The 27,322-nt window shown below is 45.4% G+C and overlaps 1 protein-coding gene across 1 annotated transcript; it reads left to right on the top strand.

Annotated features, from left to right (window-relative positions):
• LOC119580330 (polypeptide N-acetylgalactosaminyltransferase 5-like) lies at positions 1-27,100 on the top strand. Its single transcript, XM_037928423.1, has 7 exons — positions 1-354; positions 788-823; positions 948-1,169; positions 8,726-9,218; positions 11,397-11,617; positions 25,525-25,691; positions 26,873-27,100. Exons 4-7 carry the CDS (start codon positions 8,979-8,981, stop codon positions 27,082-27,084), a joined length of 840 nt encoding a protein of 279 aa, XP_037784351.1. The 5' UTR covers positions 1-354; positions 788-823; positions 948-1,169; positions 8,726-8,978; the 3' UTR covers positions 27,085-27,100.
• The last annotated feature ends 222 nt before the right edge of the window (positions 27,101-27,322 follow it).

Raw genomic sequence — 27,322 nt, 5'->3', positions numbered from 1 at the left:
CCATTAGCATGGTTATAACCCAGTCCCTACTACTCGCTTATTACTTTCAATGAACGGATCACACTGTTTTGAAATTACAGTATATGAAGTTATATGCGTAATGGATATGATAAGGAATATTTGTACACATTGCTATTTCAGATAGAGGAATGAAAAAGTCTATTATGTGTCGGCCCTATGAAAAAAAAAAACAAAAAAAAACAGGAATTCCCTACGACATTGCTTTGATGGGCATTCGAGTCAGGCTTCGGATCGCGTGGTCAAGGTTTCGAAAAGCAAGTCGAGTTTGGTCGCAGAAGGCAAACCCGTTGTGGAGATTGTGGTTTCTGGGTGACGGATAGTGACTTGTGATCTGTGTGTGGAGTTTTGTGGAGTCACGAAGGAATTGACTGTGTGTGGGGAGAGAGAGAGAGAGAGAGAGAGAGAGAGAGAGAGAGAGAGAGAGAGAGAGAGAGAGAGAGAGAGAGAGAGAGAGAGAGAGAGAGAGAGAGAGAGAGAGAGAGAGAGAAAGGGGATTTGAAAGGAAGTAAATCGAACTGGATTTGTCACTGCATAAATTTTGGATTTTGAAAAAAAAAAAAATCATACGTGTCACTGAATGAACTGTGAATTTGTAAGAAAACGAAAAGAGCTCCGTTTTTGTCATTGAGTGAATTTGGAGAAAGAAACACTTAGCCCTAGTCCCATTAACACAACTGCATACCGTAACATATATCTACAAATATGTGTTACGGTAAACCCCGCTTTACTTTAAATCGCAATCATTCCTTCCCTGTTTTAAATACAGTGGGGTTGGCGATCATCTGTGCAACACGGTAGAAAGGTTTGTTTAACACGATAGAAAGATTTGTTATCCGTGATTCATCTTTTAACGTGAATTTGCTTTGTCATCGCAAAACTTGTTTTTCAAACTAATTAAACTGTGTGTCATTCCGTCGCGCCTACAGAATTGAGTTAGCGCGAAGCCTCAGGCACGTCGTCAGCGCAAATATGCCGAGCTTGTGGACTGTAACGTAATAAGAAAATGCCAATCGATGAATTTCGAATAGCGCGCGGGAGAGAAAAGGATGAAGTATGTAATGCCAACACCGGATCTGAAACAAAAGATGAAAATAAGATTGTGTATCCAGAGAATACCAACATTCCACCGTATTTTCACTCCTGTTCTGGTAAGTTGATGTACACACGCATTGCCGATAACAAGTAGGGTGTACTGTCCCAAGTATTAACGTGTGGATAAACTTTTAACAGGCCCTGCGTAAACAAGCCACTTATATGATTACGTATTCATGGAATACACTAGTACTATGTTCATAAATTGCGAAGTAATATGTATGCGTGTATTTTAGTTTATTATTATTATTCTTTAAATACGTGCACGTGTACATGTGCAAGTTCTCACATGTGCACCCATTATCCTCTTCTCTGAGAGATTTTTAAAAGTGCAACATGATCTTACCCCAAAAGTCCTTTCTGCCTTTATGTAAATCCACCTCAGTCACAATTGACTCTATTACCAGCAGGGAGAGACATTAACTGTTAAGAGCGCTTTGTGCCTAGATACTATGAAAAAGAAATTATATCTATCTATCTATCTATCTATCTATCTATCTATCTATCTATCTATCTATCTATCTATCTATCTATCTATCTATCTATCTATCTATAGTGTGTGTGTGTGTGTGTGTGTGTGTGTGTGTGTGTGTGTGTGTGTGTGTGTGTGTGTGTGTGTGTGTGTGTGTGTGTATTTATTGTGATGTAAATCAACGTGTGTGTGTGTGTGTGTGTGTGTGTGTGTGTGTGTGTGTGTGTGTGTGTGTGTGTGTGTGTGTGTGTGTGTGTGTGTGTGTGTGTGTGTGTGTGTGTGCGTGTGCGCGCGTTTGTTGTGATGTAAATGAATGTGTGTGTGTGGGTGGATGGGTGAGAGAGAGAAGAGAGAGAGAGAGAGAGAGAGAGAGAGAGAGAGAGAGAGAGAGAGAGAGAGAGAGAGAGAGAGAGAGAGGAGGGGGAGGGAGGGTGAGAGTGTGCGTGTTTTTATCAGTGTGTGATATATTTCGTTAGTACATTTACTTGGGCAACTGAATGTATTTTTATATGTTTTGTAGATGTATGTGAATGTAGGCAGACATAGCCTTGAACGTACTCATTTAGTCCTTATCACGAAGCAGTCATCTCCCGCCACTCGCGATCCATAAAATTAGACAATATAGCAAAAATAAGCAGATTGCCATATAATGTCTATGTCAAGTAAAAAGAAAAGTACTCCGTTGCTTCACGCTCTTTCTAAACAATTCCCTACCTCTGTCGGCAAGACCTCTTTTCAATCAACTGTAACGTTCTCTCAGCGCCATTTTGCCCTGCACTACTTCTCTTCATCCCTTCCCTCCTCCCCTTCGCCACTTCTTTTGCGGTATTTCAAGCTCCTTCTTCACCTCCGTCCACTAACTGCCCGCAACTCCATCAGCCCGTAATAAATCATCTTGGAACCCACTTGAAACTTAAGTCGTTGCGGGTCAACAGTTTTAGCCCTCTTCCCCTGTCCGTTCCCCCTTCCTCCGGCAGGGAAGTCAGAAAATTACCCACTTCTTGCTTACCCTCTTCCTCTCTTCAGTGTCCTTCACCCTTCCCGCCCTACGCCCTTCCTCTTGGCCCTTAGAAAACCCCAAACGCACACGCCGACGACTCTCTGACGGAGCTCTTGGGGAGGAGAGAGGACGTCCGAGGCGAGAGAGTCTAACCTGCACAAGAAAAAAGGGGCAGAAGTGGCTGGAGAGGGGAGGCGACACTCGTTACGAAGGTGGAGTGCAAGTTGATTTAAAGAGAACACTATGTAAAGGGGCGAGGCAGTTTTCTTTTTCTCAAGCGGGTGATTATAGCTCGATCATGGAGTACGACGGTATAAAAAACTTTTTCGATTTGTGACGGCTGGCAGACTAACGGAGAAAACTTAGAAAGATGCAGTGCAATACCTACCGGAGAGGCGTACGGGGTTTCAAAGAGACTTTATAAATGCAAGATAAGACGCTTGTAAGAAAGCGTCTTCCATGATGAAGGCTTGGAGTAATCCTTTTCAAAAGAGATCATTCCTCTTACTGATACAGTTTAGATTACGTTGAAAAGGCAGATAAGAAAGTGTTATGAATTAAGGATGAAAAGGAATGGAATTGTTCTCTCTGCGTCTTTTAGAGATGTGATGAAAGTAGTGCGGAAAACAATATAAGTTTGATGGATGGAAAGGTAGCATATGAAGCATCACCTTATTCTTTAGAGACAAGGGCAAGATGTTTGCAGTGAGAATATAAAACCAAGATCGTAGCGGCATATGTTGGTATCCTTTGGCAATGATGAGCCTCCACGGGCGTCGATGAAGCAGTTTCCGTGTAGGAGGGAAGGAAGTCGAGTGCCAGCCTGGTCGAAGGAACAAGGCTTGAATTCCTGACCTCATTCTGAACCCGAGTGATCATGAATATTATTTTCATCACGTGGCGCGAAATTTTCCTCTCGATTTGCGTCAGGGCACGGGGATGGGAGGGGAAGGAGGCAGGGAGAAAACTGGGGCGGGGAGGGAAGGGGGTAGTGGGAGATGAAGAATTGAAGACAGAAAGGGACCGGGAGAAGGAGGAGGTAGGGAGGGGAGGAGGAAAAGAGGGATAGGGACAGGAAGAGGGAGAAGGTAAGGAGGGGAAGAGGGCAGTGAAGGGGGAGGGAGCGATGGGAGGGGAAGAGGGCAAAGGAAAGGGAAAGAGGCAAGGAGGGGAAGGGGCAGGGAGTGGAAAGGGGCACTGAGAGGGGAACCAGGGCAGTGGCCGGTGACTTATGGCAGGGACGTGGAGGGGGAGAGGGGAAAAGAGGGAGAGATGCTGGTCCATCTGCGTCTGTGGGGAGTGATGGAAGAGCGAGCTGGGAGGCCAATGTTATTTACGGCTGGAACGCGGCGGGAATTGGCTGTAAATAACATTTTGCCAACTAACAAGCCATAGATCATTCAATGCCGTTCGGTTGCATAGATGGATGTATAGCGTACCTATTACGGGGAGGGGAAGTGAATGAATGAATTGATATAATTTACTCGACATGGAAAATAATGCATTGGGGTTATTTTTAGGAGCCTCGTTGCCTGCGGTGTTTAATGGAGAATTTTATTCTAGACCCTTTACTTTGTTGCCTAACCGCGGTCCCTCGCCACCATCGATGTTGCCTCCCCTGTAAAAACACAGAAAACGGGGTTCCACCTAAGCAAACAGCGGCGGAGGAACTATTTGCATTTCCCGCCAAAAATCCATCAAGATCTCGTGGATCTTGTGTTTTGCAGATCCCGCTTCTTGTTCGGACGACAGATGGAAAAATGTAAATGGCAGAGGATGATGTTACGTGGATGGAGATATAAATACTGAACCTTTTTTTTCTATCTCTTCATCTTCATCATATTCTCTTCTCCTCCTCGTCCTTTTCCTCTTCCTCTTCCTCTTCCTGCTCCTCCTCCTTCTCTTCCTGCTCCTCCTCCTTCTCTTCCTGCTCCTCCTCCTTCTCTTCCTGCTCCTCCTCCTTCTCTTCCTGCTCCTCCTCCTCCTCCTCCTCCTCCTCCTCCTCCTCCTCCTCCTCCTCCTCCTTTTCTTCCTGCTCCTTCTCCTCCTCCTTCTATTCCTGCTCCTCCTCCTTCTCTTCCTGCTCCTCCTCCTTCTCTTCCTGCTCCTCCTTCTCTTCCTGCTCCTCCTCGCCCTCCCCCTCCTCCTCCTCCCCCTCCTCCTCTTCCTCTTCCTCTTCCTCTTCCTCCCCCTCCTCCTCTTCCTCTTCTTCCCCCTCCTCTTCCTCTTCCTCCTCTTCTTCCTCTTCCTCCTCTTCCTCTTCAACTTCCTTCTCCTCTTCCTCTTCCTCTTCCTCTTCTTCTTCCTCCTCCTCCTCCTTCTTTCTCTTCTTCTTCCTCCTCCTCCTCCTTCTCTTCTTCTTCCTCCTCCTCCTCCTCCTCCTTCCTCCTCCTCCTCCTCCTCCTCCTCCTCCTCCTCCCCTCCTCCTCTTCCTCCCCCTCCTCCTCTTCCTCCCCCTCCTCCTCCTCACCTTCCTTCTCCTCTTCCTCCTCCTCAACTTCCTTCTCCTCACCCACGTCTACATCTTTTTCTTCTCTTTTTCTCCACACACGCGCACACACACACACACACGCACACACACACACACACACACACACACACACACACACACACACACACACACACACACACACACACACACACACACACACACACACACACACACACACACACCTGCTTCCCGTAGCGCCGCCGCATTATGCAGCCAATCAGCCCTCGTAGTCTCCAGCCATCCTGAAGAACGACTTGCGCATTGCCGGCTTCCGGAGAATTCCCAGGGACAGACGACCCGCCAGAACTACTAAAGCTCGATGATAACTGGAGCTCGCTGGGTCGTCTCGCGTCGTGCTAAGAATACTGAGGAGAGGGAAGATGGGCGGGGAGGAAGGAGAGAGAGAAGGGGGAGTGGAAGAGAGGGGTTGAGAGGGAAGAGGGAAGGGGACGAGGAGGGAGGAGGGAGGAGGGATGGAAGGAGGGAGAGGGAAAGGAGGAGGGAGAGGGAAAAGGGGGAGTGGAAGAGAGGGTGGAAAGGAAAGAGGGCCGAGGGAAAAAAGGAAGAGATGGCCAGACAGACAGACAACCAGACACAGGGACAAACAGGCAGGCAGACAACCAGACAGATTTACAGACAGGACGAACAAAAACAGAAATGAATAAGAAAACGCCCATTAACCATCCCTCGTAAAATCCGGGCAGTGAATAATAAAATGCCGATAATTCGGGTAAACATTAACTCCCGCAAGACAACGAAGGAAAGCCCATTTCCCTATAGCTCTGTTACGGAGGGACGGGGCGGGGGAGAAGGGGGGGTAGGTGGGAGGTTGGTTGGGGGCGCGTATGGGGGGGAGGGTCTCTTGTACGGAGGTACGGGGGGGTGTAAGTAAGAAGTATGGGATGGGGGTGACGACGTAAGTACGGTGGTGGGGATATTTGGGGAGGGGGTATTTAAGTAAGTAGAAGGAGAGGGGAATGGCGTCGTAAGGGGAGGGAGAAAAACAAGCTCTTTGAAGAAATTTATGTGTTTTGTATCGTCTTTCTCCCTCTCTCGTCCCCGCCTTCTCCCTTTCCCCCTTCCCCTCTTTCTTCCTTCCCCATCCCCCTTTTGCCTCATCCTCCCTTCCCCTTTTCCCTCATCATCAAGAGATTTTTCCAAGCCACAAGTATAATTGTATTGATTTATGTCTACCTGTGTTTGCAGCCATTGTCTTGGCCAGACAGGGTCAGGCGAGGAATTACGCAATAGAAGTGACGGGAGTGGAGTTGGTATGGCGATGGGGAGAAAGGGGAGGTTTGATGATGAAGCTGAGTGGTGGTTTTCTGTGCCTCTTTGTTAAATATCACCAACAGTCGTTTAGTCATTCGCCATAACCATCATCAGCCGCCCTCATTATCACCATCATCACAACCTCGCCGCCTCCGCCTCCATCATCCCCATCCCCATCCCCACCCCCACCCCCACCACCACCACCACCACCATCATCCCCACCACCACCACCACCACCATCCCCACACAACTACAACCACCACCACCTGTCATCATTATCACCGCCACCAGTCACCACCCTTCATCACCATCACCACCGTCATCACGATCACCACCACCATCACCACCTACGAATCACATCAGACCGAGGCCGAGACGAGCTGACGATGCCGGCGCGCGCATTCCAAGTCAGATTCAGATACAAATACAGACATGAAGATTCTCCCTCGCAAACCAGATTTCAAAACTTGCATTAACCAATAAGCCGAATTCGGAGGGAGGGAGGGGGGTGAGGGGAGGGAGGGGAGGACGGGGAAGAAGAGGATGAGGATGACGGGGAAGGGAAAGAATGAGGATGACGGGGAAGGGAGAGGATGAGGATGACGGGGAAGACGAGGATGAGGATGACGGAGAAGGTGGGGGGAGGGGAAGACGGGGAAGGAGACGGGGAGGAGAGGAGGGGTGATGCCAAGGGTTGAATGACGGAAACGGGAATAGACGTACGGACAGATTCATGGCGTCCGGCTCTTACAATGCGAGCGCGAAATGTGATTACTTAGAAGGAAATATTGTAGACTTCGGGTACGGCAAATGAGTTTCTTTTTTCCCCCTTAGTCTGTTTTTTTTTCTGGTACGTTTTACTTATCGGTTTGTGTGCCTTTCTCTTTCTTTTGTCTAACTTTCTCTTTTTCAATCTTTCATTCTTTCGTTCAATCCCTGTCCTTGTCTCTCTCTTCCTCTCTCTCTCTCTCTTCCTCTCTCTCTCTCTCTTCCTCTCTCCTCTCTCCTCTCTCCTTCTCTCTCTCTTCTCTCCTCTCTCTTTCCTCTCTCTCTCTTCTCTCTTCTCTCTCTCTCTCTCTCTCTTTCTCTCTCTCTTCTCTCTTCTCTCTTCTCTCTTCTCTCTCTCTCTCTCTCTCTCTCCTCTCTCCCTCTCTCTCTTCCTCCTCTCTTCTCTTTTTTTCCTTTCCTTCCCTTCTTGTTCTTTTCCTCCTCCTCTTTCTCCTCCTCCTCCTCCTCTTTCTCTTTCTCCTTCTCTTTCTCTTTTTCCTCCTCCTTCTCCTTCTCCTTCTCCTTCTCCTTCGTCCCGTTTTCTTTGGAGGAGAGCTCCCTGTTGAGATCGTTGAGCCTGTGCAGTTTGAAGAGCTCGAGGAGTTGGGATTTTTAGTTTTCTTTCTTTCTGTCTTTCTTTCTCTCTTTCTTTCTCACTTTCTTTCTTTCTTTCTTTTATTTATTATTATTATTATTTGTTTTTGCTGTTGCAGATTTTTTTGTTCATTTCATATTTCTTTGTCTCTATATTTATTGATTGTTCTGTCGCTTGTTAATTATAGAAATTGTGGATTGAGTCCTCTACCGGACATTGGTTGTGTATGTGTCTATTATTTTATTTTATATCTGCCTCTTCGAAATATTGTTCGTAAACAGAATAATAGGCCTACACGATAAATGAATTTATGAGTGATCGAAAAATTATCGAGCTGCTCAACCAGTATCACGGAGATCTCACCTAGACATGGCGGTCAGATCACCAGAATTAGCGGCGGAGGGTTGTGAACGGTGCTCGTGATAGATAGTATTCATCTTCCAATTTACTTATCAAGCCAGTTTTCCACCCTGAGGCGAATGGCTTTTGATCTTGACACGTGAATGCGATCAAATTTGGCCAATTCAGGAGCAATACCTAGAGGCAGTTTCTCCGAGTTCGGCTTGAAATTGGATCAGTGCTAATGGAGTGCTTGATTCGATTTTCGCGGGACCTCGTTACATGCAGGACGGTCGTTTTCCTGCCTTGCTTGGAAGAGGGGTCGAAATCTGGACCTTTTTTTATGTTTACTTTTCTTGCCTGGTGTTCAAAATTCCTTTTTCTCCATTTTTTTCTCTCTCTTATCAGCGTATCGCATTTCACATACTGTCCTCTTCTTTTATTATATTTTTCTTTGTTTTAAAGCTATTTTTAAGCCCAGTTTTATTGAAAGTAATACGAGAGTTTCCGAGCCAATTGTGAGGCCGTCTTCGGGACTCGAGGCGGAATCACAGTTGATCAGGGAAACATTGCTTTATTTTTGTTAAGCATTTTTTCACATCTGTTTTATAACCGCTCTGCTCGATGAGTTGTCTTTGTTTATGTAACTAACGGGGTATTATTTTCCTTTCCCAGGTCGTGCTCGAGCCGTTGAAGTGATGGTCGCGAGGGCATCCCGGTGCTGAGAGGAGACGACGGCCTCGGTAGCCACACCCCCTTGCACCCTTCTGTACCCTTCCTCCTTCCCTTCGCCCTCACCGTCCCCAGCGCTGCTTCTCCTCGCCCTTCCCCCGCTCTCCTCCACCCGCCCTCATTTCCCCTCCCCTTCTCTCCCCCCGAGTCGTAGCAGCAGCTTGCCTCTCCCGCCGCAACCGCGTCCACTGCAAGCATGTTCCGGTCGTCGCGGCTGCGGGTCCACACCTGCAAGATCGTGCTGGTGACGTCGCTGGTGTGGTTCGTGATGGACGTGGCGGTGATCATGTACTACAGCGACTGCTCGACGGGCTCGGGCTGGGGCTGCGGCAGGAGCGACGCGCAGGACCGCGAGAGCCGCGCCGACCACCACCGCACCAACAAGGGCCGAGGCATCCGAAACCACCGCGCCGACAACCACGACGTCGATCTCGAGGCAAGTGTGCTCCTCCGGGGCTAGGGAGGCGGTGCTATTTTTCAATGCCTGCATTTTTCTTTACCAAAAACGAACTTTTTATGTATGGGTGTTTCAGATATTCCGTGCAATTTGTACTAGTTAGATTGGTAAACTAATACAGAACGTATGCGCGTATTATGAGTGCATGATAATTCCACTCGCGCGCCTTTACATCTTTGCCACAGTGGCCAGTTGAAGGGGGTTGGAAGACAAAACGCCGTGGCACGTGTGGCGAGATAAATATGTTCTGCTCACGATTTAATTGGCAGCGTCACATCCGCGAGAACGGAGCCTGGAGAGCAGCTCATGCAGAAGAAAGATGGGCAGTATTGTAGCTCGATGCTAATCAGAGTGAATGCAAAAAAAATCAGATTAAAAGTGATTTTATTTTAAAGAAAAAAGAGATTTGTAAGTAATTACAAGTGAACTTCATCTCCCGCACGCGAACCTGTAATTTAAAAGCTAATTAATTTCCTCTTGGAAATCAACGTTTCTTGCAATGGAATCCTGGGCGCCTGAGGAGAGGCGGGCGCGCGCTCCTTAGAGGCACTCCAGCCACGGCAGGGAGGCATTGACGCCCGCAGCGGGGAGGGAGGCTCACTCGCGGGGAGGCACTCTGCTTCCTGGCAGGGCGGTCACCCCTCCCGAGGCAAGGCTCAGCGCCTCTTTGGCAGGGAGGTCGTCATTCCTTTGGCAGGGGAAAGTCGGTCCTCCTCTGGTAGGAGGATACCTCTTCCTTAGCGGAGGGAAGGCCGCCTCTCTTTCAGGCGGGGAAAGTCGCCTCTCCTTTGCCAGGGCGTTGACTCCCTCGCGGTCGAGTTCCACCAACGCCGTCGCAGGGCACTCATCCTCGACAGGAAATTGCTGTGCAGGGGATCCTTCGGGCGGGAGGCTGCGCTTTGAGGGCGAGGGAGCGCTGCTGATAAGCACGCGAAGTGGAAGCCGTTTCTGTAATGCGGAGCCACGGTTGAGGCCTTTGTTACAGAATGAAGTACAGGTACACAAATCTTTGCTAAAGAGAGAAATACAGGTATATAAAGGTTACAGTATAGAGTGATATATGGTAGAGACAGAGAGAAAGAGAGAGTGAGATTTCTTTTTCTTTTTCCGCTAGAATCTACGATATAATGCCCTGTAGCAAGTCGTGTTAGTCAAAGAAATCTCCATTCAATAGCTAGAGCATTCGTAAACCGTTGACCCGGTTTGCATTTTCCTTGCTGAGAAAAAAGAAAGAAGAAGAATAGAAAAAGAAGAAAGAGAAGAGAAATATGAAGAAAGAGAAGAAGAAAGAAAAAGGAAGAGAAGAAGAAGAAAGAAGTAAAAAATGATGGTGAAAAAGAAAAAAAGAAAGAAGAAAAAAAATAGAAGCAGAAAAAAGAAGAAAAAGGAGAAAAGAAGCGAAAAAAGAAGAAAAGAAGGAACTAGAAAAAAACAAGAATAAAAATGAAGAGGAAGAGGAAAATGCAAACAAACAAAGACTTCTCCAGATAGTGTTCTTAGCCTCTCGACATCAATTGGATTCTTGTGCATCATTTGGCGATGACGTGTTGAAGCGCGTTCGTCGGTACACAGATGGGTCTGGGATCTAGAGTGTATTAACTGTTGCCTGATGTAGCCTAGTGTTAGCCTTTGGTTCGATTTGGGAAAATTCTAGATAGAAATGTTAGCGTCGATTGATGTAAGGAATAGAATTTTGTATCGTCGACCGCCCAAGAGAGGAAAAATGTTAGCGTAGATTGGTGTCATGGATCGAATCAGAGAATATATGTATATAAATGAATAAGATATTCGTTAAATCCGACAGAGGAATGTTGACACGAGTATTTTATGAAGCGCAGGTGTTTTCTGAAGCGTCGATGAAACTTGGATGAATACCATAAAGCTCACAGTAGCGGGATATCTATTTGATGTGTGAATAATTCCCGCTTACCAGTTTAATGATGAATGCCTGTAAATTGAACATTTAATAATTCGATAAATTTATGAAAGAGGTATGGTCGGCGAATGTTTGTTGCCTTCTATTTTAATATTCTGTTGTGAGTCACTGCCGTTCATTCTGAAACATTTGATTTGATATGTGATGGAGAGAGAAGAGGAGGTACCTTGTTGAGTAGGTTAAGAGTCCCCTCATATAGTGATGCGCTTGTGCTCCAACAGGGCTTTAAACTGGACTACCCGCCGGAGGAGCTGCAGAAGTGGGTGTCGCGGCCGCCCGTGCCTGAGCACCCCGGCCTCCCCGGGGAGATGGGCAAGCCCGTGAGGACGCCGCCAGGGCAGGAGGCGCTCATGAAGGAGAAGTTCAAGCTGAACCAGTTCAACCTCCTCGCGTCGGACTCCATCAGCCTGAACAGGTCGCTTCCCGACGTGCGCCTCGAAGGGTAAGTGGGCGTCACGGCCGGTCAGGCCGCTGCGTCAGGCGGAGATATATATGTGTGTGTGTGTGATTTTTTTTTTTTTTTCTTTCTTTCTTTTCTATCTCTCCTCTCTCTCCAACAGCCATTCATTCCACTGCAGGACATAGGCCACTCTCAATTCATTACTGAGAGGTTATATGACCGTGCCACCCTTGCATGATTGGATGCCCTTCCTAATCAGAGAGAGAGAGAGAGAGAGAGAGAGAGAGAGAGAGAGAGAGAGAGAGAGAGAGAGAGAGAGAGAGAGAGAGAGAGAGAGAGAGAGAGAAAGAGGGGGGTAGCTAAGGTTAATATACACATTCAAACTTGTGTCCGTCTTTCTACGTACATGGGTTCGTGAATGCTTGAACGGTGGTACACACCCGCACAGCCGAAGTGAGTGAGAGAACGAGTGAGTCCCAAGATCCGCACAGTCCAGCGAGTGTGTTCTTGTTTAGCCCGGGTTAACTTGAGCCTAACTTCCCTAACCCTCGCGGGACCGACATTCCGGTGCTGTTTCGCGGAGGAGCGACAGAAGGGCGTTTGTGCAGCTGCGGCAGGAGGAGGATCTCGGGAGGGGGGGGGGGGGCAGTTTGACCGCGTCTGCCATCGATTAAGAATTTCACGAGTGAACTTCGGCGGGTTTGGATGTGGGGTGGGGGGTGGGTGGAAAAGAGAGATAGGGGAGAGGGAGAGGGAAATGGAAGAGAGAGAGTGGGGTGGGGTAGGAGAGAAAGAGGGATAGGAGATGGGGGTGGGGGAGAGGGGACTTGCTGTTCCCTGTGCGCGATAATCAGATTTGGTCCCCGTGTTTGTGTTGGAGGGGGGGGGGGGTTATTTGCATCTGTGCGTGGGTTTCTCGGGGGTAGGGGGGGGGCAGTTCCGGAAACTTTCCCCAAGGTGATCCATGGAAATGTATTGCATTAAGTTGGTCGAATATGATGCAGATGGTGTCTCTGTATTTCGCTTTCTCTCTCTCTCTCTCTCCCTCTCTCTCTCTCTCTCTCTCTCTCTCTCTCTCTCTCTCTCTCTCTCTCTCTCTCTCTCTCTCTCTTCTCTCTCTGACTCTCTCTCTCTGATGTCTCTCTCTGATGTCTCTCTTCTCTCTCTCTCTCTCTCTCTCTCTCTCTCTCTCTCTCATCATCTCTCTCATCTCTCTTCTCTCTCTCTCCTCTCTCTCTCTCTCTCTTCCTCTCTCTTTCCTTTCTTTCTCTCTCTTCCTCTCTCTTTCTTTCTCTCTCTCTCTCTCTCTCTCTCTCTCTCTCTCTCTCTTCTCTCTCTCCCTCTCTCTCTCTCTCTCTCTCTCTCTCTCTCTCTCTCTCTCTCTCTCTCTCTCTCTCTCTCTCTCTCCTCTCTCTTTCTCTCTCTCTCCTCTCTCTTTCTCTCTCTCTTCCTCTCTCTTTCTCTCTCTCTCTCCCCTCTCTTTCTCTCTCTCTCTCCTCTCTCTTTCTCTCTCTCTCTCCTCTCTCTTTCTCTCTCTCTCTCCTCTCTCTTTCTCTCTTCCTCTCCCCTCTCCTCTCCTCTTCTCCTCTCTCTCCTCTCTCTCTCTCTCTCTCTCTCCTCTCTCTTTCTCTCTCTCTCCTCCTCTCTTTCTCTCTCTCTCTCTCCTCTCTCTTTTCTCTCTCTCCTCCTCTCTCTTTCTCTCTCTCTCTCCTCTCTCTTTCTCTCTCTCCTCTTTCTTTCCCCCCTCTCTCTCTCTCTCTCCTCTCTCTTCTCTCTCTCTCTCTCTCTCTTTTTCTCTTCTCTCTCCTCTCTCTTTCTCTCTCTCTCTCTCCTCTCTCTTTCTCTCTCTCTCTCTCCTCTCTCTTTCTCTCTCTCTCCTCTCTCTCTTTCTCTCTCCTCTCTCTCTCTCTCTTTCTCTCTCCTCTCTCCTCCTCTCTCTCCCCTTTCTCTCTCCTCTCTCTCTCTCTCCCCTCTCTTCTCTCTCTCTCTCTCTCTCTCTTTTATTAATTAGACATTTTTGAGTTAAATAGTAACCAGTTCTTAATAATGGTAAGTATGATTCAAATCGTATACAAAGCTGCTTAACGAATTTTATGTAATACATCAGTCGACAGTTCCAGCATAGATTTATTTAATTAAAAGATAATTTTCCCTCCTTTGTTGGGCTTCATTTCCTGAACGACTCCCTGCTTTCATCTCCTTAACTGATTATTATACCCGACGTCGAACTCGGGAGAACCGATATCAGGAGCTAAAGATCGCAAGACGCAGGCCGGCGGGGGATAAGAAGCAATAACAATACAACCTTCAGACAAAGAGAGGCTCGGGAGGATACAAGGGGCAGAAATGGAAAATGGAGGGGGGGGGGGGGGAGTTTAAGAGAGGACGAGCTGGGAGGAGGAGGATAAGGGAGGGAGAGGAGGAGGAGGATGTGGGAGAGGGATGAAAGAAATGGAGGAGAGGGGGGAAGTGTGGATGAGGGAGAGAGGGAGGGGAAGGAAAACTGAGGGGGAGGAGGGAAATAAGTATGAGAGAGGTGGAAACAGACGAGGGAGAGAGGGGGAAGGGGGAGAGGGAATGGAGAAGTAGCAGAAAGGTGGACGCAGACAAGGGAGAGAGAGGGATGGGAGGAAAGGTTGGGAGGAGGTGGAGGAGGAAGTGAGAAAGGGAGGGAAAAAATAGGGGAGAGGTTGAACTAGACAAGGGAAAGAGGGAGTGGGAGGAAAAGTGAGGAGGAGATGGAAGTGAGAAAGAGGAAGAAGTAGAGAAGAGGGGATAGCAGACAAGGGAAAGAGGGGGGGTAAGTGAGAGAAGGAAAAGCATGTAGAGGAAAGGGAAAAGCAGGATAAAGAGAGAGAAAGATGAAGAGAAGGCGATTTAGTGGGAAAGACGAGAGAGGGAGAGGAGGAAAAAAGGGTGAGGAGTTGGAGGAAGAAGAAACTATGAGAGGGAAGAGAAGAGAAGGGTGGAGAAAGGACGAGAAGAGAGAGATAAAGGCAGACGTTGACAAAGGCCGCGTAGTCAGAGCAAAATCCTCATTATGCTTCACTAAATCTTATTTCATGTTACAGAAGGCCAGGCAGGAGAAGTGAACGGAGTGGCATGTCGCTCCTCGCTTCCTTGCATTTAGTATCATTTACTCATATTTATTTGCTTGGCTTTTTTTATCCTCGAGGTCTTAGGGGTGTACGTAACGAAACCCTTTACATTTGAAGACGATCCTTAAGCCTTTCTTTTCTCTTCTCCTTCCCTCCCTCCCATCCTCTTCCTCCCTTTCTCTCCCTCCCCTTCTTTCCCTCCCTTTCTCTCTCTCACCCTCTTTCCCTCCCTTTCTCTTTCTCCCTCTTTTCCTCCCTTTCTCTCTCACCCTCTTTCCCTCCCTTTCTTTCTCAGACTCTTTCCCTCCCTTTCTCTCTGTCTCTTTCCCTCCCTCCCTTTCCCTCTCTCAATCACGTAATTTCCTCTTGGCGGAGTTTGCCTGAAATCCGTCTTGCGAGAGGAACGCCCACTGATCCCGCGGGCTCCTCTTCTATCTCATTTGGGATTTTGTACGTTTCAATTTGGCCGGTCCAGTTAAGCCAGTTAGGTCTATTACCTCAGGAATTTAATCTTCATTCTTGTGGCCACTTCTTTTGCTCGTGTGTGTCTTGCTTTTGTTTTTGTTTTCTTTTTTGTTGTGTGCACTTATTTCGTGTACTGGAAGGCGGTCCGTCGTGTTTTGTTTTGTTTTCGTTTTTCGTTTTGTGGCTTATGTATGGAAGAGGAGAAGGGAGGAGAGAGGAGAAGAGAAGGAGAAGAAAAAGAAAAAAAGACAAAGAGAAAAAAAAAAGAATAGGTAGGAAAACAATGATAGAATCGAAGAAAGCGGCAAAGCCTCGAAAATTCGAGGTGATGAGACAACACGAACGTAAAGCCTCGCCCCTCCTTATAAAGACATACCTCACTGTCCCCCCCCCCCCCGAGTTCTCCGCGAAACCGTCTCCAGTACACACCCCGGGGCACTGCTGACGGAGGTGATCTCGCAGTCACTCCCGGGCTGTCTTTGGAGTGCGGACTTTTTCTCCGCGGGAATACACCAGCCGTGCGCCGCTCGGCTTGAGAGGTAAGAAGGGGCGGGCAGAGGAGCTTGAGGCTCGGGGGCGGGGCAAGGCAAGCAAGGAAGAGAGGGCAGGGGGCAAGGGGGGGAGAGGGAGGGGGGGAGAGGGCGCTGACGTAGATATCACTCCCCCCGCCTCGTGGACTCGGTGGCCTTCGTCACCTAATTGGCACTTGTGGGTTGCGAGGGCGAAGAGTGGGGGGATTCGGGGGTCGGGAATGGGGGGGGGTGTAACGCCGTAAACAGTAAATAAGTCGTGTGATTATGACGATGGTATGCGAGTATTTATCCTTCTCTTATTCCCTTTTATTTCTCTCTCTCCTTCTCCCCCACCCACTCTCTAACCCTCCCCTTTCCCCCTCTCCCTACACCTCCCCATTTCCCCTCTTCCTCCCCTTTCCCGATCTCCCTTCCTTATCACTACCTCCGCCTCCCTCCCTTCGTCCCTCTTCCTCTTTCCCCTCCTTCTCCCTCTCTCTGTTTCCCTCCCTCACCCCTTTCCTCCCCATTCCCTCCTTTTCACTTCCCTTTCTCGCTTCCTCTCACTCTCTCCATTTGCCCCCTTTCTCTTTCCCTCACCTCCTCCCCCTCTCCTTCCCCTCCCCTCTCTCTCTCTCTCTCTCTCTCTCTCTCTCTCTCTCTCTCTCTCTCTCTCTCTCTCTCTCTCTCTCTCTCTCTCTCTCTCTCTCTCTCTCTCTCTCTCTCTCTCTCAAGACCCCGCATCAATAGCAACCCAACAAAAAATTTTGCAAAACAACGCGAATCGCTCCTTTTGCACACTGCTTCAGACGTAAAAAGGCAGCCAATTATCTCCGAGACTCGTGTATATTTGCCTTCGGTACTTTACCCGATTTGAAAGTAAAATACCCTCGACTTTTCCTTAGGATTCCCTTAAAGAGACCGGTTTCGGCGTTGAAGTTACAGTTCTCTCCAGTCTGTTTTCGGATTCGCGCTTCACTGTCATCTTTAGGGGGTTTTAAGGATACCATTCTTCTGCAGGTTCTGGTTAGGAAGTGCGAACCTAGTAATAACAAATGAATAAACAAAAAAATAAGTGTTTTGTGTGTTACGGTTATTATAGGGATCATCTTCGTGGATCGAAACTGCGTGAACTCTTATGTAAATACTGATTTCATGTGTGTGTGTGTGTGTGTGTGTGTGTGTGTGTGTGTGTGTGTTTGTGTGTTTGTGTTAGTTTGGTATACATGTGTATCAAACCGTACACGTGTGCGTTTGTTGGTTTTCATTTGTTTTCATGACTTCAGTCTAATTCCAAAATGGCAGATACGGATATGGATTGCGCTGTGGATGTGTACCTTGCATCAGATATATCATTGTCTGTAATACATACACGGCGGAAAGACGTGTAGCGCGGGAGGCGGTGTTGACACAGTGTTAGCGCGAAGGTTTGAGGGGAACAGTGTAGCTTGGATAAGGTGGAGGGGCAGAGGAGGGGCAAAGGGGGCAAGGGGGAGTAAGAAAGGGGGCATGGGGCAAGGAGGATGGAGGGGCAGGGGAGGGAGTAGGGAAAGGAGCAAGGAGGTAAAGAGGGGGAAATGGAGATGAGGGTCCAAAGGGGAAGTGAGGAAAAGTGTAAGGAGGGTAAAGGGAAGGAGAGGGAGAAGGAAAAGGGGGTTGGGAAGTGAAGGGTGGATAGGCCAAAGGGGAAGAGGGAGCAGGAAAATGCAGGGAGACTCGAGGAGGGGAGGGGGAAAAGGGGAAGAAGGAGTAGAAAGAGAAAAGAGGGGTATAACTCGAAAGGAAAATAAATAAGCAAAATATGTAAAGATACTAAGGGACGGGAAGAAAAGTTGGAGAATGGATAGGGAAGAACGTAGATTAGTGTTAGTTAACGAATAAGATCTACCTCAGAAGAGGAAGAGGCCCGAAAGATGGACATGAAATAACAGATAACAGGAAAGGCAGCAACAACGATAAATATTGTAAAGACAAGAATGATACAGACAAAGAGTGGCGGAACGATGAATTATTTATAGAATAATTAACACTTTAATCCGGTTATTGTTGTAAGCCAATTCGAAAATTTACCTAGTAATATGATGAAATGATTGCCAAGTCCGTGCCTCTTAAAGGATCCTAATCAGATTTATATAACATTTATTTTTGAAAGGGTATACGCACGGTAATATTGTGAAAATAGATGCACTGTACAATTAATTGGGACATATTTAAATTTCCTGTAGATATTAACCTCGGCTTAATGGCCGCCTTTTGAAGGGAGAGGAGGTCTGTTCGCCCGCATTTGTGTATTTATTTTTTATATTTATTTATTTCTTCTGTTCGTTTGTTTGTTTTTGCTGTGTCTTTATCTATCCATTTGTTGGGTTTTCAGAAAAAAATACAGACGGCATGATGGACCCTGCCTTGTCATTGGGCCAAGATTCCGGAAGAACACGGGGTAGATGAGTGGATGCCTTGGGGTAGATTAGAGCTGGTGAGGTCGGATTAGATCTTGGGTTAGGTGTGGGTAGAGTGGGTGTAAATTCGTGTTAAAAGAAGGGGAGATGAGTAGATACGGGCAAATACTTCAGGATTTTGGAGTAGGCGAGAGGAGATTATGAAAGAGTAATCAGATGTCGTTAGAATGGAGAGGAGGGTAGATTAGAGAATGAAATGGTTGGTATATATAACACTTTAGTGAGGTGATGAGGGTAGATTTCAACGAACATCAGAGTGTCATGCTCTCTCGGTGCCTTTTAGTTTTTATGTCGTGAAATTATTCGGAATTTGCCGAGTCTACAAGAGTTCAAACGGGAATCAGTGAGCAGGAATGTTGCATCACAACATCGAGTGAAATGGGAGTGGGCCGAACTAGGGAGGGGGCGGAGGGTTGCATCATAATATTAATGCAAATTATGCAGGCTTATACCTCGAGGCGCTCACTTCCGCCAGTCGTGATAATGGATTTTGATTTTTTTTTTCTCTGGCTATTATTTTGTTCGTTACTCCTTGTTCCCGTGAATGCTGTGGTTTGGGGGAGTTTTTGGATTGATTCTTGAATTTGATCGTGATTCTTCAAGTGGGAATACAGTCGCACGCACAGGGATGCACATACATGCAGACACGCACGGACACATACGTATATACACATACGTATATACACATACGTATATACGCATACGTATATACGCATACGTATATACGCATACATATATACGCATACACATACACATATACACATACACATATACTCATACACATATACACATATACACATACACATATACACATATACACATATATATAAACATACACACACACACACACACACACACACACACACACACACACACACACACACACACACACACACACACACACACACACACATATATATATATATATATATATATATATATATATATATATATATATATATATATATGTTTTTTTTTTTTTGTCAGGCACATTTTTTTTTTTCTTTTCTTTTTTGTCAAGCACATTTTTTAACTTACGTATACATAAACACTTTCATCCCAGTTCCGAATATAGATATATCAGAGTCTCCCTGGCTAATCGTGCTGATGACGAAATTGCTTGCATGAGCACTGATTGATGATATTACACGTTCGATGCATATTCCATCATTTGCCACGAGCCGGAAGCGCACCCGGAAATAAAGTCCCCTCAAATATTGGGATCCGGATCGCCTTCGGACATTTTTCGGTTCGGTTTTGCATCAAGTGACCGGGAGCCGCTATTCCACGAGGACGGCGCGCGTTTGTCTGTCGCTTCGGGAAAAGCTCATAATGACTTATTTATCGTCAGATATCGCGTCCATCCCGTGATTGTCGTGCCTGTGATCACCTTCCATTTATTGCGATTGCATGATGGTTCAACATAACGAAGAATGAGCAGTTAGATGTCTTTGTTATGAGGCAAAGGGTGAGGGGAAGGGGAAGTGATACCTGGATCAGCGTTGAAGGGGAAACACACCGAAAGCTTTCGGAAGAGGAAGAGAAGTATAGAGAAATAGTATATAAAAATGATGTTAATAATAATGATAGTAATGATGATAATGGTGATGATAGTAATAATAATTATGATAATGATAATGGTAATTGTAATGTTGGCGTAAAGGTAATAGCAATAGTAATGATCATATTAATGATAGTGATAACAATAATGTTGCTATTGACGATAATTGTATTAGTGATCATGATGACGATAATACTAATAATAATTTCAACAATAAATATAATATAAAGTTGCAATAAAGCAAGCAGATGTGTAAAACAAAACAAGAATCACGCAAGTCATCCGGTAAGAATTTGGCAAAGCTGCCGCTGCATTGGCAAACTAATCCATGGGTACAAAGGCTAATCTCCCAATCTCCGTGTCTCCCGGAGTTGATTCGCCGTCATTGGAGTCGAGGTTTGTCCACGCCGTTCAATGAACCGATAGTCCTCGAGCGGCGAGCACGCTTGGGTCTCGGGGGAAGAGAGGGAAGGAAAGAAGGGTGAAGGGAGAATGGGAGAAAGGGGAGAAGGAGCGGGGGAATGATAGAGGGGAAGAGGGAGAGGGAATATAGGAGGAGAGAGGGAATGAAAGAGAGAGGGGAAGAGGGAGAGGGACTATGAGAAGGATAGGGGGAATGAAAGAAGTGAAGAGGGAGAATGAGACAGGGTAGTGGGAGAGGGAGAGGTAATGAAAGAGAGGAAGAAGGAAAATGAGAGAAGGGGGAGAGAGAGAGAGGGAGAGGGAGAATGAGAGAAAGGGACGAGGAAAATGTGAGGAGGACGAAGGAGAGAGCAAGAGAGGGAGAATGAGAGAGGGGAAGGAGGAGGAAAAAGTGATGGGGATAAGAATAATGAGAGAGGGAAAGAGGGAGAATGGGAAAGGGGTAGAGGAAAGGTAGGAGATGAGAAGAGATGGGAAAGGAAAGGAGGAGAGAGAGAATGGGAGAGGAAAGCGAATGAGAGAAGATAAGAGAAAAAGAAAGAGATGGGAGAGAAGGAAAAGGAGAGGGAGAGAGAGAGGGGGTAAAGGAAATGAGAGATGGGAAGAGGAACAAAGGAGAATTGGAAGAGGGGAAGAGGGAAGGTTAGACATGAGAAGGGGAAGAGAGGAAGAGGGAGGATAGGAAAGAGGAAGAGAGAAGAAAGGAGAAGGAGAGAGAGAGAGAGAGAGAGAGAGAGAGAGAGAGAGAGAGAGAGAGTAAGATGGAGGAGATAGGAAGAGGGAGAAAGAGATGGGTAAAGGGAGAATGAAAGAAAGTGGGAGAAAAAAAAGAATATGTGGGAGAGGAAGAGAGACAATAAGATGAGAAGACAGAAAAAAGAGAGGGAGAGGGAAGAATAGGGAAGACGAAAAATAATATGAAGAGACGGGAGGAAAGTGGGCGATGAGACACGAATAAGGAAGAGGGAAAATAAAAGAGAGGAACAGGTAGCATAGCCAGAGGTGAGAATGAAAGATACGAAGAGCGTGAAGGAGAGAGGGAGAACTGAGGAATAAGAGGTGGGGAAAGAAGAGAGAGAGAGGATAAAAGACGAGTGAAGTCATTTTAAAAGGAAACGAACGAGGGGAAGAAGAGGGTAAAAAAAAAGGAAGTATATGGAGGGGAAAGGGATGAGAAATAGCGAAAGTGGAATGTAAGAGGAGAACGGGAGAGGGAAAACAAAAGGGGAAAAAATGTGAAAAGAAAATTAAACGGTGGATGATGGAAACGTTATTTTTTCACTTCATTCATTTAGTATTATCGTTTTGTGTCCTTGACCTTTGCTTATATATGTGTGTGTGTGTGTGTGTGTGTGTGTGTGTGTTTGTGTGTGTTATGCTTGTTTTCTTGCAGTAGATGCATTTTTTCATAATAATTTTTTTTTTTATATGTTATCGGCTTTCTTATATGTTTTATGAATAATTTTGTTTATTTATTCATTCACTGATTTACTGTCTGTTTCGACTTGTATATCCGCGCGCCCGGTGTGTCTCCCCTTTCTAATTTCTCTTTCATTTCCTTTCCTTTATTTTGGTCTCTTTTGTCTCCCTTCGTTATTTCTTCTTAATTTCCCTTCCTTTTTTCTGCGTTCTGTCTCCTCTCCTCTTTCTTTCAGCATTTATTTTTGTCTGGTCTATCTCCTCTTTTATTTTTTATCCATCTCTTCTCTTTCCTATCTTCATTTTCTTTTCTTTGGTCCTTTCTTTTTTTCTTTATATTCCATCCATCTTTTTCCTTAATTCCTTTCTCTTTCTTTTGCTCAATTCAGTTTCCTCTTCTCTTCCTTTATTTATTCTTTTTATTTGTACCATATTCTGTTTCGTCTCTTTCATAATTTATTCTCCTTTATTTTCGTTTACTTTGTTTTCTCATTTCTCTTCCTTTCGTTCCCATTCCCGTTCCCTCGTTGTCTTCATTTATGTTATTTTATTTTGTTATGTCCTATGTCCTCTCTCTCTGTTCCCTTCATTTCTTAATCATGTTTTCTTTACTTTCATCTGTCTCTCGTTTATCGCTTCTTCCCTTTTCTGTCCAGGAGAGAAGAGACAATAATATCAGAAACGCCATAAAAAATACTATTACAAATAACATCAACAAACAGGAACTAAAACATCACCCAGAACAGTTGTTAAAAAAATAATAAATAAAAAAATAAAAAAAATAAACCAAAACAGCACGAACAACGGCAACAACACGCACGCCAGCAGCAAGAAAGAGAGACATAAACAAAAGTAGGAATTAAAAAAGAATAAAAAAAAAAATACCGGGAGATGCCGCGACAACCTTCCTCTCGCGGATCCTGTGGCGGGATCGAGGCGGCGGCGGCGGTGGCGGGCGGCGGCGGAGGGCGCGGCAACGAGGCGGGAAATTGAATCGATAAATAAAAAGGGGCTTGACCACAAAATGCCAATATCCGGGAAAAGTGCGGCCGGCGGTGGCGCGTGTGCAGGTAACGACTAGGAGCGAGCTTGTGGTTCACTTCATATTGTGGCTCGTAAACAAGCAACAGCTGCCAGCGGACCCCCCCCCCCTCCCCTCGCATGGGCCCTTGGGTGTGGTGACAGGCATGTGCACACGCAGGCATACTCGTACAAATACACGTGTGTAGGGTTATGTGCACATGTGATTGTATAACAGGCCTACATTATGGCACGCATATGCTGTACTGTTAAAGTGTAACGATATCCTATAATCTTAAATTGACAAGGAATTAATTTCCTGATTATGTTCGAAAACAAATACACACACACACACACACACACACACACACACACACACACACACACACACACACACACACACACACACACACACACACACACACGTGTTTGTGTGTGTGCGCGTATGTATGTATGTATGTATGTATATATGTATGCATGTATAGTATACCTACAGGGGATTATCCAGTGCAAATATAAAATGCTTCCTTTGTTAATTTATGATTATGTAAAATACAGATTGTTGTAAAAATATAAAATCAAAACATGCACATCAAATGCATCATTTGTATCATTGATGAAAAGGGTTTTGTTCTATATCTGCAATCCATTTTATAGGAGGAAACATCACATTTTTACATGAATTTGTATAATTGTTGGCCTTTGAAACCAGCCAAATGTTCGAGAATAAATATCACATTTTCACATGAATATCTGTAATTGTTAGCATTTGAAAATATTCAAATATTCATGTAACAAACGAAGTATTTTAGGGAATTATTTTACAATTTTCATTTAACTAGAGATGTTAGTCTTACTGAAAGTTACTTTGATTTTCTTTGAGCGCAATTATGAGGTAGTTTTTGTCAAACAATAAATGATAATGTTAGTTAACTGAACATTGTTAGTTAACTGAATTTTCTCCTCAAAATTTTGTTTGGTTGTCCTGCAGAACGCCTTGTCTTATCATTTTACCCTTTTTAACATCGTGCAGCACCTCGTCACGCCACTCATCGTCGCCACCGACACTCGCTTTCACATCTTGACACAGCACATCACATACATCATTACCACATTTTCATTCATAGCCTGTAGTACTACGTCACACAACTCTGTGTGGTATGCGCACCGTACCACATACCACATCAACCTGTACATCACAATGCAGAACATCATCACACGCCATACTTCGGTAACAACACAACCCAGAAAGCTACCCCACACCATCCTTAAGTCCTCGATAACATCACCCATCACGGAACACAGTCACATCACCCATCGCGCTTCCACAACACCACACCGCAGCCCAGAGCATTGCTCCACATCGCTCTTCACGTCTCGAAAATACCACACACCACATCACAGGACTCTTGCCACGTCGCTCAAAGACACATCATTCCCCGTCACTCCAGGCCAGCACCTCCGAGATTCCGACTTTGTTCAGCTAACAACTTGTAGGCAGCTCCTCAGAACAGGATTTTTACTTGTCAGTTTCCGTCTCTTTATGTCTGGGATTTTTTTTCTTTCTTTCTTTCTCTTTCTCTTTCTTTGTTTCTTTTTCTTCCTTTTTCTTTTTCATCGTCTGTCTCTGTCTTTCTCTTTCTTTACTCTCCCTCTCTTTCTTTACTCTCTCTCTCTTTCTTTACTCTCTCTCTCCCTCTCCCTCTCTCCCTCTCCCTCTCCCTCTCCCTCTCCCTCTCCCTCTCCCCTCTCCCTCTCCTCTCTCTCTCTCTCTCTCTCTCTCTCTCTCTCTCTCTCTCTCTCTCTCTCTCTCTCTCTCTCTCTCTCTCTCTCTCTCTCTCTCCTTCCCTCCCTCCCTCCCTCCCTCCCTCCCTCCCTCCCTCCCTCCCTCCCTCCCTCCCTCCCTCCCTCCTTTTTTTTTTTCTTACCTGAAAATTTAACTTTTCGTTGTTTTATTTTCTTTGTCATTATCCATGTTCATTCATACTTGCGTACGTATGTATCCATGCATACGTAATACATACAACGCATGTCCTTCTTCTTAGGAATATCAGGTAATTACACACACACACACACACACACACACACACACACACACACACACACACACACACACACACACACACACACACACACACACACACACACACACACACACACACACAGTAATTACCTGATATTCCTGAGAAGAAGGACATGATTGCGAGCTTCTGTGTAAACAGTGGCTCCCCCCGGCGACGGGCTGGGGTAGGGGACGAAATGGGGGACGGGGAAATAGGGCGGGACTAATCACGGCCCAGTTCTGCGTAAGGGTGACAGGGAGACAGGGTGAAGCCGAGGATTGGTTTGTGTAGGAAGATCAAACTGATAGAAAGGATAAAATCTATTATAAGAGGAATGCCAGAATAATATTTACTCAGAGCGAACCTTTTTCTTATATTATTATTATTGTTTTTTTTTTCCGAAACGTTTCCCAAAATATGCTGTCAAATAATCTTCCACGGGATTTCGGGTGCATTTTGTGATGTTGACTGATATTTATATTAAAGATTATACCAGAGGGCACAGGGCCGATGATCGCTTAAAAGCACATTCAGAGATTAATCGCAACCTGCTTGGTAATTACAGCAAAAGACATTAGTGTTGCGTGCATCTGATTAGCGCCGGATCGCATCCTTTGAACATGGAAATACTCAAGCATTTAAGCGTCGTCTGGCCCAATATTAAATCAGATTACCATCGTAAAAACAGCTGGATATTTATACATCCTCCCCTCCTCCACACACTCACATTTACAAACACATTGCCCCTTCCACCCACTTACATTTATAAGTACTTCCTCTTCCATGCTCTTTCACATTTACACTCACTCAACTCACTCACTCACTTACTTATTTCCTTTCCCTCCCACTCAGCCCTCCCTCTCTCTCCCCTCCCTCTCTCTCCCCTCCCTCTCTCCCCCCATCTCACCCGTCCCTCTCTCTCCCCACAGATGCAAGACCAAGAAGTACCCGCCCCTGATGCCGACCACCTCCATCGTGATCGTCTTCCACAACGAGGCCTGGTCCACGCTGCTTCGTACCGTCTGGTCCATCATCCAGCGCTCCCCCCGGCCGCTGCTGCAGGAGATTCTGCTCGTGGATGATGCGTCTGAGAGAGGTGAGGTAGAGGGGGGAGGGGAGGGGGGAGGGGAGGGTTGCAAGGGGGGTGGGTAGTCAGGCGCTTTTTATGCGTTGTTGTGTCTTTGTTGTTGTTGTTTTTTGTTGCTGTTGTTCCTTTTGTATTGTTTGGATGTTGTTGTTTTTTCATATTTTCTTATTTCTGTTTTTTTTTCTGTAATGCTTTTTCCCCTATTTTCGGTTCTCTTAATTTATCCTTCTTTATGTTACTCGACTTTTGTTTTTCTTTTCTTATCTGTTATTTAGCCGTTTTCCCCTCCTTGTTATGTTATCCATTTCTAACTATTTCTTCTTGTAATATTCCAAATAATTCTCCTTCGCTTCTCATTCTTTTGTCCTTTTTCCTTCCTTGTTTTTTATTCGTTGCTGTATTTCAAATAGTTTTTTTTTCTTGTATCATTTTTACTTATTATTATTTTTTTAAATTGGGCATTATTATCATAGTCATCTTTTTCTTCTACTTCTATGCTTTTTCTTTCCTTGTCTGTTATCTCTGTTTGAAAATTATTTCTATTCTCTGTTATTATGTATATTTTTATTATGATTTTTATTGTTATTGTTATTATTATTGTTATTATTATTATTATTATTATTATTATTATTATTATTATTATTATTATTATTATTATTATTATTATTATTATTATTATTATTATTATTATTATTATTATTATTATTATTATTACTGTTTCACTTTCATTCGCATTTCATCTCCTGGGCTATAAGGATGCCGTATGCCTCTGCTCTTTTAGGAATCCTTGGTTTTGCAATTAACGTATTGATTTATGTTTAAAATCTACAAACGGATCAGATTTTTTTTACGTTTTATAGCCCTATATTTTTTCTTTTCTTTTCTTTCTCTTCATATTCTTCTTCTACATCTCCTCTTCCTTCATATTATTATTGTTTCTTCTTATGCACGTACGGCACTTTTGTGGAGTGAATATTTGGATTATTTCAGTGTTTAATGAAGGTCTTGCTGCTTATTGGATTAGTTGTAAATTAGATTATTCAAGTTCAATTTTTAGCAGGAACATTGCACACACACACACTTAAACCTACACATACACATAACAACAAACCAACGAACAAAAAACAAACATGCAAACATTATACACAACAAATAAATTCATCTAATTCCCGAACCTGCTTCGCCGCCAGACTACTTGGGCGAGGAGCTGGAGCAGCACGTGAAGACGCTGCCTGTCCCCGTGCGGGTGCTGCGAACTGTCGAGAGGTCCGGCCTGATCCGCGCGCGCTTGCTAGGCGCCTCGCAGGTCAAAGGTCAAGTCATCACCTTCCTGGATGCCCACGTAGAGTGCACCGAAGGCTGGCTGGAGCCGCTGCTGGCAAGGATCGCCGAGGACAGGTGAGTGGACTGAGTAGGACTGTGATTCTACGGAAACGCGTCTGCTGTACGAAAAACAAATGCCAATCTAAAGACAGCGGATTTTTTTTTCATGTCTCTAGATTTTGGTTTTAAAAAGGTGTTATGTAGAATAGAAACAAAGACAAGATTATTATGGATTAGTCGTCACCCAGTCTCAGCGCAGTATGATAGCTGATGAGAATGTAAAGATAATAGTAAAAAATAATAATAATAATAAATAA

The sequence above is a fragment of the Penaeus monodon genome, chromosome 13, assembly GCF_015228065.2.
Source record: "Penaeus monodon isolate SGIC_2016 chromosome 13, NSTDA_Pmon_1, whole genome shotgun sequence".
In the NCBI taxonomy this organism is placed as follows: domain Eukaryota; kingdom Metazoa; phylum Arthropoda; class Malacostraca; order Decapoda; family Penaeidae; genus Penaeus; species Penaeus monodon.
The sequence above is the reverse complement of the archived record's forward strand: the minus strand, read 5'-3'. Positions and strand labels throughout refer to the sequence as shown.

What these genes read in the sequence shown, in the direction of transcription:
- LOC119580330 (XM_037928423.1), top strand. Translation starts at nt 8,979, where the DNA reads ATGTTCCGGTCGTCGCGGCTGCGGGTCCACACCTGCAAGATCGTGCTG. An exon ending in ACCACGACGTCGATCTCGAG is followed by an intron (nt 9,219 to 11,396) that starts GCAAGTGTGCTC and finishes GTGCTCCAACAG; the next exon opens with GGCTTTAAACTGGACTACCC. An exon ending in GGATGATGCGTCTGAGAGAG is followed by an intron (nt 25,692 to 26,872) that starts GTGAGGTAGAGG and finishes CTTCGCCGCCAG; the next exon opens with ACTACTTGGGCGAGGAGCTG.